Source organism: Sus scrofa, chromosome 6 (genome assembly GCF_054392235.1).
Source record: "Sus scrofa isolate SSC_HxYL_T2T_F1_AM1 chromosome 6, Sscrofa_HxYL_maternal_Yorkshire_Landrace_v2.0, whole genome shotgun sequence".
Classification (NCBI taxonomy): Eukaryota; Metazoa; Chordata; class Mammalia; order Artiodactyla; family Suidae; genus Sus; species Sus scrofa.
This window is the reverse complement of record NC_139388.1, coordinates 162,552,512-162,568,974: the sequence shown is the minus strand read 5'-3', so window position 1 is coordinate 162,568,974 and position 16,463 is coordinate 162,552,512. Positions and strand designations below refer to the sequence as shown.

At 40.8% G+C, this 16,463-nt stretch overlaps 1 protein-coding gene across 7 annotated transcripts in view; it reads left to right on the top strand.

Annotated features, from left to right (window-relative positions):
* The window catches only part of MRPL37 (mitochondrial ribosomal protein L37), a 51,860-nt gene that overhangs the window by 8,932 nt on the left and 26,465 nt on the right, over nt 1–16,463 (top strand). For all 7 annotated transcript variants that reach the window (XR_014808224.1, XR_014808226.1, XR_014808227.1 and 4 more), the window contains exon 4: nt 9,020–9,205. Coding sequence is in view for 2 of the 7 variants with exons in the window: in XM_021096592.2 (XP_020952251.2) it covers nt 9,020–9,205 (186 nt within the window). In the remaining 5 variants the exon portion in view is untranslated. The remainder of the gene's footprint in view (nt 1–9,019; nt 9,206–16,463) is intronic.

Genomic DNA, 16,463 nt, shown 5'->3' with positions numbered 1-16,463 from the left:
TTTTATTGTCATTACTCTAGGAGGTGGAACTCAGAAGATATAGCTGTGTTTTGCGTCAGTGTGTTCCGGCCTGTTTTCCTCTAAGAGTTTTACAGTATCCGGTCTTGTGTTTAGGTTTCTAATCTATTTTGAATTTATTTTTGTGTATAGCGTTAGGGAGTGTTGTAATTTTATTCTTTTACATGTAGCTGTCCAGTTTTCCCAGCACCACTTATTGAAGGGACTGTCTTTTCTCCATTGTATTGTCTTGCCTTCTTGTCAGATTAGTTGACAGTAGGTGTACGGGTTTAATTCTGGGCTTTCTATCCTTTTCTACTGATGTGTATTTCTGTTTTTGTGCCAGCACCATATTGTTTTGATGACTATAGCTTTGTTGTATAGTCTGGAGCCAGGGAGCCCAATTCCTCCAGCTACATTTTTCTTCCTCAGGATGTCTTTGGCTATTCTGGGTCTTTTGTGCTTCCAAACAAACTTTAAAATACTTTGTTCTAGTTCTGTGTAGAATGCCATTGGTAATTTGATAGGGATTGCCTTGAATGTGTAGATTGCCTTGGGTAGTGTAGTCATTTTGACAATATTGATCCTTCCAGTCCGAGAGCATAGTATATCTTTCCACCTATTAGTGTCGTCTTTGATTTTTTTCATCAATATCTTATACTTATCAGAGTACAGGTCTTTTGTCCCTTTAGGTAAGTTTACTCCTAGGTATTTTATTCTTTTTGCTGTGATGGTAAGTGGGATTGTTTGCCTAATTTCTCTTTCTGATCTTTCATTGTTAGTATGTAGAAATGCAGTCAGTTTCTATGTATTAATTTTGTATCCTGCAACTTTACCAGATTCATTGATGAGCTCTAACAGTTTTCTGGTAGTATCTTTAGAATTTTCTAGGTATAGTATCATGTCATCTGCAAACAGTGATAGTTTTACTTCTTTTCCAATTCGGATTCCTTTTATTTCTTTTTCTTCTCTGACTGCTGTGGCTAGGACTTCCAGAACAATGTTGAATAGTAGTGGTGAGAGTGGACATCCTTGTCTTGTTGCTGATCTTAGCAGGAGTTTTTTGAGCTTTTCACCATTGATAGTGATGTTAGCTGTGGGTTTGTTATATATGGCTTTTATAATGTTGAGGTAGGTTCCCTCTCTGCCCACCTTCTGGAGAGTTTTTATCAGAAATGGTGTTGGGAGTTCCCGTCGTGGCTCAGTGGTTAACGAATCTGACTAGGAACCATGAGGTTGCAGGTTCGATCCCTGGCCTTAGCTCAGTGGGTTAAGGATCCGGCATTGCTGTGGCTCTGGTGTAGGCCAGCAGCTGCAGCTCTGATTCGACCCCTAGCCTGGGAACCTCCACATGCCGTGGGGAGCGGCCCTAGAAAAGGCAAAAAAAAAAAAAAAAGCCAAAAAAAAATTAAAAAAAAAAGAAATGGTGTTGGATTTTGTCAAAAGCTTTTTCTGCATCTGTTGAGAGGATCATATGGTTGTTACTCTTCAGTTTGTTAATGTGGTGCATCACGCTGATTGATGTGCGAATATTGAAAAATCCTTGCTTCCCTGGAATAAGGCCCACTTGATGATGGAATATGATCTTTTTAATGTATTGCTGGATTTGGTTTGTTAGTATTTTGTTGAGGATTTTTTGTGTCTATGTTCATCAGTGATATTGGCCTGTAATTTTTTTTTTTTTTTTTTTTTTTTTTGTGGTATCTTTTGTTTTGATATCAGGGTGATGGTGACCTCATAGAATGAGTTTGGGAGTGTTCCTTTCTCTGCAGTTTTTTGGAATAGTATCAGAAGCATAGTGTTAATTCTTCTCTGAATTTTTGATAGAAGTCTCCTGTGAAGCCATCTGGTCCTGGACTTTGGTTTGTTGGATTTTTTTTTTTTTTTTTTTTTCTTTTTTAGTGCTGCAGCTGCGGCATATGGAAGTTCTCAGGCTAGGGGTTGAATGGGAGCTTTACCTGCTGGCCTGTAGGGATCCCAGCTGCGTCTGCCACCTACACCACAGCTCATGGCAATGCTGGCACCTTAACCCACTGAGCAAGGCCAGGGAACAAACCGCATCCTCATGGATACTAGTTGGGTCCGTTACCGCTGAGCCACAATGGGAACTCCTATGTTGGAAGTTTTTAAGTCACAGTTCAATTTCAGTACTTGTGATTGGTCCATTCATCTTTTGTATTTCGTCTTGGAAGATTGTACTTTTCTAAGAATTTGTCCATTTCTTCTAGGTTGTCCATTTTATTGGCATACAGTTGCTTGTAGTAGTCTATTATGATCCTTGATATTTCTATGATGTCCCTTCTACTTTTTCATTTCTAATTTTGTTGATTTGAGTCCTTTTTTTGTGTGTGTGTGAGTCTGGCTAAGGGTTTAACAATTTTGTTGATCTCTTCAAAGAACCAGCTTTTAAGTTTTATTCATCTTTTCTATGGTTTTCCTTGTTTCTGTTTCATTTATTTCGACATGGATCTTTATTATTTCTTTCCTTCTCCTAGCTTTGTGTTTTGTCTATTCATCTTTCTCTAGTTGCTTTAGGTGTAAAGTTAGGTTGTTTATTTTAGGTTTTTCTTGTTTCCTGAGGTAGGTAGGCTTGTATTGGTATAAACTTTTCTCTTTTAGAACTGTTTTTGCTGTGACCCATAAGTTTTGAGTTATTGTGTCTTTGTTGTCATTTGCTTCTCGGTATTTTTTAATTTCCTCTTTGATTTCTTTAGTGATCCATTGGTGGTTTAGTAGCATGTTGTTTAGTCTCCATATGTTTGTGTTTTTTTGCAGTTTTTTCTTGTTGTTCATTTCCAGTTGTATAGCATTGTGGTCAGAAAAGAAGCTTGGTATGATTAGTTTTCTTAAATTGACTGAGGCTTGATCTGTGGCCCAGAATGTGATCTATCCTAGAGAATGTTCCACATGCCCTTGAGAAGAATGTGTATTCTGCTGCTTTTAGAGGGAACGTTCTGTAAATATTAAGTCCATCTGGTCTAATGTGTCATTTAAGGCCTCTGTTTCCTTGTCAACTTGCTGTCTGGTTGATCTGTCCATTGCTGTAAGTGAAGTGTTAGAGTCCCCTGCTTTTATTGTGTTAGTGTCAATTTTTCCTTTTAAGGTTGTGAGTATTTGCCTTATGTATTGAGGTGATCCTGTGTTAGGTGCATATATATTTACAATTATTATATCTTCTTCTTGGATTGATCTGTAGATCATTATGTAATATCCTTCTTTGTCTCTTAGATAATCTTTAAGATCTATTTTGTCTCATAAGAGTATTGCTACTCCAGCTTTCTTTTGATTACCATTTACATGAAGTATTTTTTCCATCCTCTCACTTTCAATTTGTATGTTTCCAGGAACTAAAGTGGGTCTCTTTAAGATGGCATACATATGGGTCCTGTTTTTGTACCCATTCAGCCAGCCTCTGTCTTTGGGTTAGGAAATTTATTCCATTTAATTTAAGGTAATTGTTGATATGTATGTTCTTACTGACATTATATGAATTGTTTTGGATTTGGTTTTGTTGGTCTTTTTTTTTTTTCCCCCTTCTCTTGTTCTTGTCTTTTGTGATTTGATGACTGTCTTATTTTTGGGGGGGGCGGGGGAGGTGAGCACACTTTCAGCATGAGGAGGTTCCCAGGCTAGAGGGTCCAATTGGAGCTGTAGCTGCTGGCCTACACCACAGCTCATGGCAACACCAGATCCTTAACCCACTGAACGAGGCCAGAGAGTGAACCTCCACTGAACGAGGCCAGAGAGTGAACCTGCATCCTCATGGATGCCAGTCAGATTCGTTTCCACTGAGCCACAAAGGGAACTCCTGATGACTATCTTTAGTGTTGTGTTTTGTTTACTTTTTCTTACTTCTATGTGTATCTATTGCAGATTTTGGTTTGCAGTTACCATGAAGTTTTGTTATAGGAGTCTGTATATATATATATACAAAGGTTATTTAAAGTTGCTGGTTTCTTAATTCCAAGTGCATCTCCAGATCCTGTAGTTGTACCCTCTTCTCTCAGGATTTCTGGCTTTGGTAGCATATTTGTATGTGGATGATTTCCTGCCTTTACTATATGTATGCCTTTGCTGGTGAGCCTGGTCATTTATAATCTTGTTTCTACTTGCGGCCTTTTCTTTTCCACCTGGAGAAGTTCCTTTAGTATTTGTTGTAAAGCTGGTTTAGTGGTGGTGAATTCTCTTAGCTTTTGCTTGTCTGTAAAGCTTTTGATTTCTCCATCACATCTGAATGAGAGCCTTGCTGGACAGAGTGATCCTGGTTGGAAAATTTTTCCCTTTCATCATTTTAAGTATATTGTGCCACTCCCTTCTGGCCTGCAGAGTTTCTGAGGAAAAATCAGCTGAAAGTCTCGTGGGAGTTCCCTTGTAAGTTACTTGTTTCTTTTCCCTAGCTGCTTTCAATATTTTCTCTTTGTCTTTAATTTTTTTTTTTTTTTTTTGGCATTTCTTGGGCCGCTCCCACGGCATATGGAGGTTCCCAGGCTAGGGGTCTAATCGGAGCTGTAGCTACCAGCCTATGCCAGAGGCACAGCAACGCAGGATCCGAGCCGCGTCTGCAACCTACATCACAGCTCACAGCAACGCCGGATCGTTAACCCACTGAGCAAGGCCAGGGATCGAACCCGCAACCTCATGGTTCCTAGTCGGAATCGTTAACCACTGAGCCACGACGGGAACTCCTGTCTTTAATTTTGATCAGTTTGATTAATATTGTTCCTCCTTGGGTATATAGTACTCAATGTGCTTCCTGGATTTGAGTGAGCAATTCCTTTTTTGTGTTAGGGAAGTTTTTAGCTGTTATCTCTTCAGATATTTTCTCTGGCCCTTTCTCTCTCCCTTCTCCTTCTGGCACCCCTATGATATGGATGTTGGTGCATTTAATGTTGTTCCAGAGTTCTCTTAGACTACCTTCATTTCTTTTCAATGTTTTTTTCTCTTTTCTGTTCTGTGTCAGAAATTTCTCCTAGTCTGTCTTCCACCTCACTTGTTTGCTCTTCTGCCTCCTGTATTCTGCTGTTGGTTGCTTCTAGTGAATTTTTTATTTCAGTTATTGTATGTTGCATCTCTGCTTGCTTAATCTTTAAATCTTCTATTTCTTTGCTCAGTGTTTCTTGTGATTTATCTCTCCTTGCCTCCAGTTTGTTTCCAAGGTCTTGAATCCTCCGTACTGTCATTAGTCTGAAGTCTTTCTCATGGGAGGTTAGTAACCTCCAGATCACTTAGCTGTTTTTCTGTGGTTTTTTTTTTCTTGTTCTCTTATCTGAGTCATAATTCTCTGCCTCTTCATTTTGTGTAGGTTTTTGGTGTGGTCTGCTTATTGCAGACAGTAGGGTTGTAGCGTCTCTTGCTTCTGATGTCTGCCCTCCTTGCGGCTAAAGTTGCTATGGGGGCTTGGTGCAGGCTCCCTGATGGGAGGCACTGGTGCTTGCCCACTGGTAGGTGGAGCTGATTCTTATTCCTCTGTCTGGGGGGGAATGTGTCTCTGGGTGTGATTAGAGTTGGCTGTGTGCCGGCGGTGGGGGGGGGTGTCTCTAGGCAGCCTGTTTGCTGGTGGGTGGGGCTGTGTTCCCACCAGGTCTGTCGTTTGGTCTGGGGCCTCTCAGCCCTGATAGGTGTGGTTAGGTGGTTCCAAATTGGCCACCTCCAGAGGAGTTCACATTGATGGTTATTCCCCTGAGACCTTTGCCTCCAGTGTCCTTCCCTACAACAAGCCACAGTCATGCCCTGTTTTCCCAGGAGCTCCTCCAAGAACCTTAGGCAGGACTCACTCAGATGCCTCTGGAGTCTCTGCTTTGTCCTGGGACCCAGTGCGCATGAAAGCCTGTGTGTGTCTTTCAAGAGTAGAGCGTCTCATTTCCCCCATTCCTGTGGAGCTGCTGTGTACAAGCCCTGCTAGCTCTGAATGCCAAATGCTCCTCTTTCTGATGCTAGATCCCCAGGCATGGGACCCTGACCAGTTTAGAACTCTCAATCCCTTGTGTGAGCCCCTGGGATATAGTTAACTTTCCAGTTTGTGGGACACCAACCCATTACGTACGGGGTTGCTTTTATCAGGTAATCATCCCTCCGATTGTCTTGATGTGGCCTCCTCTCTTTCTTCTGGAGTAGGATATCTTTTTTGATAATTTGCAGTCTTATTTTGTTGAAAGTTGTTCTGCAGTTGGTTGTAATTTTGTTACCTTTATGAAAGAAGGTGAGCTCTAGTCCTTCTACTCCACCATCTTAATCTTTTTTTTTTTTTTCTTATTCCCCAACATATTCACAACCACTGTGATTGTTTAGTATGCAAGTTTGGTTTATGTGTTCATTTCTCAGTAAACCATACACCCTTAAGGACCCGTATCTTTGGTTTGTTTTTTGTTTTTTGGGGTTTTTTTTGTCTTTTTCCATTTCTTGGGCCACTTCCTTGGCATTGGAGGTTCCCAGGCTAGGGGTCTAATTGGCGCTGTAGCTGCCAGCCTACACCAGAGCCACAGCAACATAGGATCCAAGCCGTGTCTGCAACCTACACCACAGCTCTTGGCAACGCCGGATCCTTAACCCACTGAGCAAGGGCAGGGATCGAACCCCCATCCTCGTGGTTCTTAGTCGGATTTGTTAACCACTGAGCCACGACGGGAACTCCCCCACCATCCTAATCTTAATCGCATTACCAAATCTCAGTTGTTGAGGCAGGGTCGTTCTGAGGACACAAGGTGTTCTGTTTGGTGGAACCCTGGAGCAAGAAAACCAGCAGGGAAATAATTTGGGACTTCTGCTTGGTCACATTTCTCCAGCTTGCCCCTTTGAGTATGGCCTTCCTGGCAAAGAGTCAGCTTTGCGGAGGTAATGGCACCACTAAGGAAATTAGTGAACCTCATTAATAAGGAGTACTTGCTGGCCCATTATCAAGTATTAGCTCTAATTAAACTGCCCCATTTGGAGCTGTCACTGGAGGAGGGCTGTGGAGGGAATTGAAGTAGAAACCACAGCAGAGTGGTCTGTGGGGAGAAGCTAAAACCCAAGGTCAGAAGAGGTCCAGGCACGTTTATCTTCATTGAGGAGTGTATGTGAGGAAACAGGAAATATTTGTGAAGACTGTTCCTGAGGTGTGGGTATGTTGTATTTTAACATGCTGGTCAGAGTTTATCCGTGCACAGATGTGGCACCCCTTTTTGCATAACCAGTGGATGCAGGACATGTGCTAATTAAACGGCAGTGCTCTTGGCCAAAGCAGTTTTTAGACATACAGATGCATCAGCCTTGGTCCATTACCATCACACTGCGATTTGTAGTGTTTGGTTTGTATTTCTTAAAACCCAAGAACCTTGAGAGGTAGATTTGCCTCCATGGGGAATCTTTAGGAGGCCATTCTCCAGGAGTCTTCCCAGATGGCAATTGGCGTTTGCCTAGTCAGATGTGAGTTTTTAGAGACACCAAGTCTCTACGTAATATGTATGCTAATCTGACTTAAGTGAGGCTTTCGGATTGGCTTGATAGATATATGTGAGTGTATATATAAAAATAATAGGGAGTTCCCGTCATGGCGCAGTGGTTAACGAATCCGACTAGGAACCATGAGGTTGCGGGTTCGATCCCTGCCCTTGCTCAGTGGGTTAACAATCTGGCGTTGCCGTGAGCTGTGGTGTAGGTTGCAGACGCGGCTCGGATCCCGCGTTGCTGTGGATCTGGCGTAGGCCGGTGGCTACAGCTCCGATTCGACCCCTAGCCTGGGAACCTCCATATGCCGCGGGAGCGGCCCAAGAAATAGCAACAACAACAACAACAAAAAAAAGACAAAAGACAAAAATAATATATACCTATAATAATGTATAATAAATAACATACATGTAAATGATCTTTCTCTTTTTGCTTTTTAGGGCCGCCCCTCCGGCGTATGGAGGATCCCAGGCTAGGGGTTGAATTGGAGCTACAGCCACCAGCCCACGCCACAGCAATTCCAGATCCGAGCCACATCCGCGACTTGCACCACAGATCATGGCAATGCCAGATCCTTAACCCACTGAGCGAGGCCAGGGATTGAACCTGTGACCTCATGATTTCTAGTCGGATTCATTTGCACTGCACCATGACAGGAATTCCACGTGATGATTATTTTTTCGCTTACTGAGGACAATCTGGTCCTTTTCCTGGGTTTAGTAGCCTTTCTCCCAGCCTCTAGCCTCAGTTCTCTGTCTTCATCCCTCCTTCCCTGCCGTATCATACTGCAGTCACCTGGACTCATTTCCCTAAACTCTGCCATGGAACAGCACACTTTTGGGCCATGGTGTGTGTTCTTCCTCATCCACTAGAATAGTGTTCCCCTCTCTTTGCCTGGCAACCTCTCCAGCTGTTTTCAGCCAAGAGTGGTTTTGCCCTCTAGGGGAGATTGGGCATTGTCTGGAGATGTTTTCGTTTGTCATGTCTTTATCCAGGGTGGGGGTAGTGAAAGTTCTACTGGCATCTGATGAGTCGAGGCCAGGAAGGCAGCCAGACATCTGTAGTGTACAGGACAGCCTCCCTCACCAAAGAATTATCTTGTCCAGAATGTGAACAGTGCCAAAATCGAGAAGTTGTGCTCTTATCCGTCTTTCAGAAACTGGTTTAAAGGCATTGCTTTGTTCAGGAAGCTTCCCAAGTGTCCAGAGGAGATCATTTTCCCGACCTCCGCTGCCTCCGAGTGTGGTTCGTTCTTTTGCTGTAGCACTTACTCCCTGCCAGCTCCTTTAGAACAGAGAGTTAATCTCACTCATTTCTGCTCAGTTTAGAGCAGGTGCTTGGGAAGATCTGAACCCACAGAAACCACCAGGTCTTAGGAGTCATTGGAACGGGAGCACAGGAAAAAAAGAGTTCATTGGTCGGTCCCCCTCTCAAGAAACCCAGGACCAATACCTTAACCACAGTTTTGTTTTCTGTGAGGAGGCTGATCAGCTAGGAAAGCTAATAAAGACCTGAGCCTGGCAGGATGAAAGCTTTAGACTTTGCTGAGTTAAGGCTGTTAGATCAGGGTAGACTAATGATCTTTCTCTTCTTTTAGAGTCTATTCTCCTTCAGGTCCATGGTTCCAGTGGAGCCCGACTGAATGCCAAGGATCCTCTGCCCCCTGTTGCCTCCCAAGAGGAGGTGGAAGCTACTAAGAATCACGTTCTCGAGACCTTCTATCCCATATCTCCCACTATGGGTCTTCAGGAATGCAATGTTTATGATGTGAATGATGATACAGGTAAGTATCAAAGCCTGAATTTTTTTTTTTTTTTTAAGGCAACGTAGAGATGAGGGGCAAGATTTTTGCAAAAAGAGGGAAGCACCTCCTGTGCGTTTTCTTCTAAGAGCCATGTAGTAGCCTTGTGAGACAGGTGCTATTAATCCCATTTTATAGGCAAGGAAACTGAGAATCAGTGAGGTTAAGTTATTTACTCAAAGGCTGACTTTGCCTTTGACCCCTGAGAAGTAATACTTATTTATTTTTGGCTGTGTCTATAGCCTGTGGAAGTTCCCGGGCCAGGAATTGAACCTGCGGCACAGCAGTGGTAGTGCTGGGTCCTTAATCTGCTGAGCTACAGAGAAACTCCTTTTTTCCTCCCTTCCTTCCTTGCTTCATTCCTCCCTCCCTTTTCTTTCTCTCTTGGCAATTTCGTGCCACTTTCTGCTATACAGCAAAGTGACCCAGACATATAACATATGTACACATTCTTTTCCATCATGACCTATGCCAGGATATTAGATACAGTGCCCTGTGCTATGCAGGACTTGTTTTTTATCCATTATAAACGTAATAGTTTGCATATGCTAACTCCAGATTCCCAGTCCACCCCTCTCTCACGTCCCTCCAAGCCCTTGGCAACCACAGGTCTGTTCTCCATGTCTGTGAGTCTTTCTGTTTTGTGGATAGGTTCACTTTTTAAATATTGAAATATGCATTTTTTAATTTATAATTCACTTAACTTTTTTTTTGCTGTAGGTGATTTACAGTGTTCTGTCAGTTTCTACTGTACAACAAAATGATCCAGTTATACATATATATGTGTTCTTTTTCTCATACTCCATTATGTTCCATCACAAGTGAGTAGCTGTAGTTCCCTGTGCTATAGAACAGAATCTCATTTCTTGTCTATTCTCAGTGTAATAGTTTGCATCTACTAACCCCAAATTCCCAATCCATCCCATCCTCTCCTGTTCCTCTTGACAACCACAAGTCTGTTCTCCAAGTCCATGAGTTTCCTTTCTGTGGAAAGGTTCATTTGTGCCATATATTAGATTCCAGATATAAGTGATATCCTATGGTATTTGTCTCTTTCTGACTTACTTCACTCAGTATGAGAATCTCTAGTTGCATCCATGTTGCTGCAGATGGCATTATTTTGTTCTTTTTTATGCTGAATACTACTCCATTGTGTATATGTACTACATCTTCTTAGTCCATTCATGTGTTGCTGGACATTTAGGTTGTTTCCATGTCTTAGCAACTGTGAATAGTGTTGGAGTGAACATAGCAGTGCATGTATCTTTTTCAGCGAAGATTCTGTCCAGATGCATGCCCAGGAGTAGGATTGCCGGATCATGTGCTAGTTCTATATTTAGTTTTCTGAAGTACCTCCATACTGTTTTGCCATAGTGGTTGTACCAATTTACATTCCCACCAACAGTGTAGGAGGGTTCCCCTTTCTCCACACTCTTGCCAGCATTTGTTATTTGTAGACTTAATAATTATGGCCATTGTGACTAGTGTGAGGTGGTACCTCATAGTAGTTTTGATGTGCATTTCTCTAAACATTTAGTGATGTTGAGCATTTTTTCATGTGCCTGTTGGCCATCTGTATGTCTTTTTTTTGGAGAAATGTCTGTTCAAGCCTTCTGCCCAGTTTTCAATTGGATTATTTGTTTTTTTGCTGTTGAGTTGTATCAGTTGTTTGTATATTTTGGAGATTAAGCCCTTGTCGATTGCATTGTTTACGGCTATTTTCTCCCATTCCGTAGTTGTCTTTTTTTTTTTTTTTTTTTTTTTTTGGTTTCCTTCGCTGAGTGAAAGCTTATAAGTTTGATTAGGTCCCATTGTTTATCTTTGTTTTTATTTCTATTGCTTTGGGAGACTGACCTAAGAAAACATTTGTACAGTTGATGTTAGAGAATGTTTTGCCTATGTTCTCTTCTAGGAGTTTTATGGTATCTTATCTGCTGTTAAGTCTTTAAGCCATTTCGAGTTTATTTTTGTGCATGATGTGAGGGTATGTTCTAGTTTCATTGATTTACATGCAGCTGTCCAGTTATCCCAGCACCACATGCTGAAGAGACTTTTTTTCCCCATTTTATATTCTTGCCTCCTTTGTCGAAGATTAATTGACTGTAGGTGTCTGGGTTTATTTCTGGGTTCTCTATCCTGTTCCATTGGTCTGTTTGTTTTGGTACCAGGACCACACTGTCTTGATGACTGTGGCTTTGTAATATTGCCCCAAGACCGGGAGAGTTATGCCTCCTTCTTCGTTTTTGTTCCTTAGGATTACTTTGGCAATTCTTGGTCTTTATGGTTCCATATAAACTTTTGGATTGTTGTAGATCTGTGAAAGATGTCATGGGTGGTTTGATAGGGATTGCATTGAATCTGTAGATTGCTTTGGGTAGTATGGCCATTTTAACAATATTAATTCTTCTGATCTAGGAGCATGGAATATCTTTCCATTTCTTTGAATCCTCTTTAATTTCCTTGATTACTGTTTTATAGTTCTCAGCATATAAGTCTTTAACCTCCTTGGTCAAGTTTATTCCTAGATACTTAACTTCTGGGGGTACAATCTTAGAAGGTATTATATTTTTATATTCCTTTTCTAATATTTCATTATTAGGATACAGAAATGCAACTGATTTTTGAATGTTTATCTTGTATCCTGCTACTTTGTCGATTAGAGTAGTTTATGTGTGGAGTCCTTATGGTTTTCTATGTATCGCATCATGTCATCTACATACAGTGACAACTTTACCTCTTTCAATTTGGATACCCTTTATTTCTTTTGTTTGTCTGATTGCTGTGGCTAGGTTGTGTAATACTATGTTGAATAAAAGTGATGAGTGGGCATCTTGTTCCATATTTTAGTGGGAAGGCTTTCAGCTTTTCTCTGTTGAGTATTATATTGGCTGAGGGTTTGTCATAAGTGACATTTATTATGTTAAGGTATGTTCTCTCTATACCCACTTTGGTAAGAGTTTTTATCATGAATCAATGTTGGATTTTGTTAAATGCTTTTTCTGCATCTCTTGAGATGATCATGTGGTTTTTTACTTTTCTTTGGTTAATGTGTGTGACGTCGTTTGATTTGCATATGCTGAATCATCCTTGTGAACCTGCAATGAATCCCACTTGGTTGTGGTGTATGATCTTTTTTATAGGAAGTTGGATTCAATTGGCTAAAATTTTGTTGAGAATTTTTGCATCTATGTTCATCTAAGATATTGGCCTCTAATTTTCTTTCTTGGTAGTATCTTCGGTTTTGGTATTAGGATGATGGTAGCTTCATAGAATGTCTTTGGGAGTGTTCCTTCTTCTTCCACCTTTTGGAAATGTTTTAGGATGGGTATAAGTTCTTTGTATGTTTGGTAGAATTCACCTGTGAAGCCATCTGGTCCTGGACTTTTGTTCATAGCGAGTGTTTTTTTATTACATATTCAATTTCATTTCTTGTGATTGCTCTGTTTAGTTGATCTGTTTCTTCTTGATTCCGTTTTGGTAGGCTGTGTGTCTCTAGAAAGTTGTCTTTTCTTCTAGGTTGTCACATTTGTGGGCATATAATTGTTCATAGTATTCTCCTAAGGTTTTTTGTATTTCTGCAGTATCCATTGAGATATCTCATTTTCCATTTCTTACTTTATTTCTTTCTCTATTCTTGGTGATTCTAGCTACAGGTTTGTCAATTGTGTTTACCCTTTCAAAGAACCAGCTCTTGGTTTTATTGATTTTTTTTTTTTTAAATCTCTATTTTATTGATAGATTTTGAAAGGTTTTATTTTCATTGTCATTTGTCTCAACACATTTTTTAATTTCCCTTTCGATTTCCTTGTTGACCCATTGGGTTTTTTAGTAGCATGTCGTTCAGTCTTCCTGTAATCAGTTTTTTCTCATTTCTTTTCCTGTGGTTGAGTTCTAGTTTCATCCCATTGTGGTCGGAGAAGATGCTTGAAATATTTCTGTACCCTTAAATTTGTTGAGGTTAGTTTTGTGCCCCAGTATGTGTTGAATCCTTGAGAATGTTCCATGTGTCCTTGTAAAGAATGTATATTCTGATTTTTTTTTTTTTTTTGATGTGTTGTCCTAAAAATATCAATCAAGTCTAACTTTTCTGTTGTGTCACTTAAGATCTCTGTTGCCTTGCGGATTTCCTGTCTAGAGGATCTGTCCATTGATGTGAGTGGGGTGTTAAAGTCTCCTTCTATTGTATTCCCATTGTTTTTTCCTTTTAGGTCTCTTAGTATTTGTTGTATGTATTTGGGTGCCCCTATATTAGAGGCATTTATATTGATGACTGTAATATCCTAGTCTTGAATGGATCCTTTTATCATTAAATAGTGTCCTCTGTCCTGTATGGCTTTTGTTTAAAAGTCTATTTGGTTTGAAAGGAAATTTTTTTTTTTTTTTGTCTTTTTGCCTTTTCTAGGGCTGCTCCCACGGCATATAGAGGTTCCTAGGCTAGGGGTCTAATCGGAGCTGTCGCCACCGGCCTACACCAGAGCCACAGCAACACGGGATCTGAGCTGCGCCTGCAACCTACACCACAGCTCACGGCAACGCTGGATCCTTAACCCACTGAGCAAGGCCGGGGATCGAACCTGCCACCTCATGGTTCCTAGTCGGGTTCGTTAATCACTGCGCCACGATGGGAACTCCAAGGTTTGAAAGGAATATTGCAGCTCCCACTTTCCTATGTTTTCTGTTGGCATGAAATACCTTTTTCCATCCACTCACTTTCTTTCTTTCTTTTTTTTTTTTTTTTTTTTGTCTTTTTTGCCATTTCTTGGGCTGCTCCTGCGGCACATGGAGGTTCCTAGGCTAGGGGTTGAATCGGAGCTGTAGCTGCTGGCATTTGCCAGAGCCACAGCAACTTGGGATCCGAGCTGTGTCTGCGACCTACACTACACTCACGGCAACACCGGATCCTTAACCCACTGAGCAAGGCCAGGGATCGAACCCGCAGCCTCATGGTTCCTAGATCGGATTCATTAACCACTGCACCACGACGGAAACTCCCATCTGCTCACTTTCAATTTATATGCATCTGTTGCCTTAAGGTCAGTCTCTTTTAGGCAGCATATTGTAGGCTCTTGTTTTATTATACAGTCTGACACTCTGTGTCTTTGATTGGAACATTCAGTCCATTGACATTGAAAGTAATTATTGATAAATATGTATGTATTTCCATTTTAAACCTGTTTTCCAGTTGATTCTGTTTCTCCTTTGTCCTTTTTTTGATTGGATGGTTTACTTGTATTATATGCTGGTGTCTTCTTCTTTTTAATTTTTGTGAATGTATTTTTTGGTTTTGATTTGTGGTTGCCCTGTTTTTCTGGTATGTTAAACCCCTTACTATATCTGCTTGCTTTAGCCTGCTAGTCACATAGGCTCAAACACATTCTTAAAAAAAAGTGTAGATTTTCTTGCTTTACTTCCCTACATTTTATGTTTTTTATGTCCTTTTTTAACATCTTGTTTGTCCTTTTGCTGTTCCTTGTGTTTATCATTGCTTTTATAATGGTTTTGTTTTGTTTTTTTTCCTTTTAGACCTGTATACTGGCTTATTTAAGTAATTGCTTTCCAATTGTCATTTCCTCCATCCTATTCCTTCTTCTTTTTTTATTTAGAGACCATTCAGTATTTCTTTTAGAATGGGTTTAGTATTGCTGCACTCTTTCAGTTTTTGTTGCTTGGAGAAATTCCGTATTTCTCCTTCTATTTTAAATGATATTTTTGCTGGGTAGAGTATTATAGGCTGCAGATTGTTCCCTTTTCGAATTTTTCCTTTTTTGAACTTTTAAGTATATCTTGCCACTCTTCTGGCCTGTAGTGTTTCTGTAGAGAAATCAGCTGATAGCCTTATGGGAGTTCCCCTATAATTAACTCTTTGTTTTTCCCTTGATGCCTTTAGAATCCATTTTTTAATAATATGTCTTGGTATAGGCTTGTTTGGGGCCCTCTGTGCTTCCTGTATCTTGATAGCTGTTTCCTTTAGATTTGGAAAGTGTTCAGCCATAATTTCTTCAAATATATTTTCAGTGCCCCCCCCTTCTCTTCTCCTTCTGGAATCCCTATTATGCACAGATTGGCCCGCTTTATATTATCCCATGAATCTCTTCTATAGCTTTCATGTTTTTTTCATTTGGTTGTTTGTCTGCTGTCCTGATTAGGTGATTTCCATTATTCCAATTCACTTATTTGTTCCTCCGAATTATTCATTCTGCTTTTCAGTGCTTTTAACTCAGTTTTTGTGTCTGTGAATGAATTTTCTAATTTTTTACTTTTCTTTTTTTTGGGGGGTTGGGGTTTTTTTTTTTAATTACTTAATGGATTTTATTACATTTATAGGTGTACAACAATCATCACAACCAAATTTTACAGCATTTCCATCCCAAACCCTCAGTGCATCCCTGCTACCCCCCAACCTGTCTCATTTGGAAGGCCTAGGTTTTTCAAAATCTGTGAGTCAGTATCTATTCTGCAAAGAATTTCACTGTGTCCTTTTTATAGATTCCACATGTAAGTGGTAGCATTTGATGTTGGTGTCTCATGGTCTGACTGACCTCACTTAGCATGATAATTTCTAGGTCCATCCATGTTGCTGCAATTGCCATTATTTCCTTCCTGTTAATGGCTGAGTAATATTCCATTATGTATATGTACCACATCTTCTTGGTCCACTCCTCTGTCAATGGACATTTAGGTTGGTTCCATGTCTTGGCTATTGTGAACAGTGCTGCAGTGAACATTGGAGTACATGTGTCTTGTTGAGTCATGGTTTTCTCTGGGTAGATACCCAGGAGTGGGATTGCTGAGTCAAATGGTAGTTCTATTTTTCGTTTTCTGAGGAATCTCCATGCTGTTTTCCACAGTGGTTGTACCACTTTACATTCCCACCAACAGTGTACTAGGGTTCCTTTTTCTCCACACACTCTCCAGCACTCATTTTTATTTTTTATTTTTTTGTCTTTTTGCCATTTCTTGGGCCGCTCCCATGGCATATGGAGGTTCCCAGGCTAGGAGTCCAATCGGAGCTGTAGTGCTGGCCTACGCTAGAGCCACAGCAATGTGGGATCTGAGCCTCGTCTGCAACCTACACCACAGCTCATGGCAACGCCAGGTCCTAAACCCACTGAGCAAGGCCAGGGATCAAACCCACAACCTCGTGGTTCCTAGTCGGATTCTTTAACCACTGCGCCACCATGAGCACTCCTCCAGCACTTGTTGTTCGTAGACTTTTTGATGATGGCCATTCTGGCTGGTG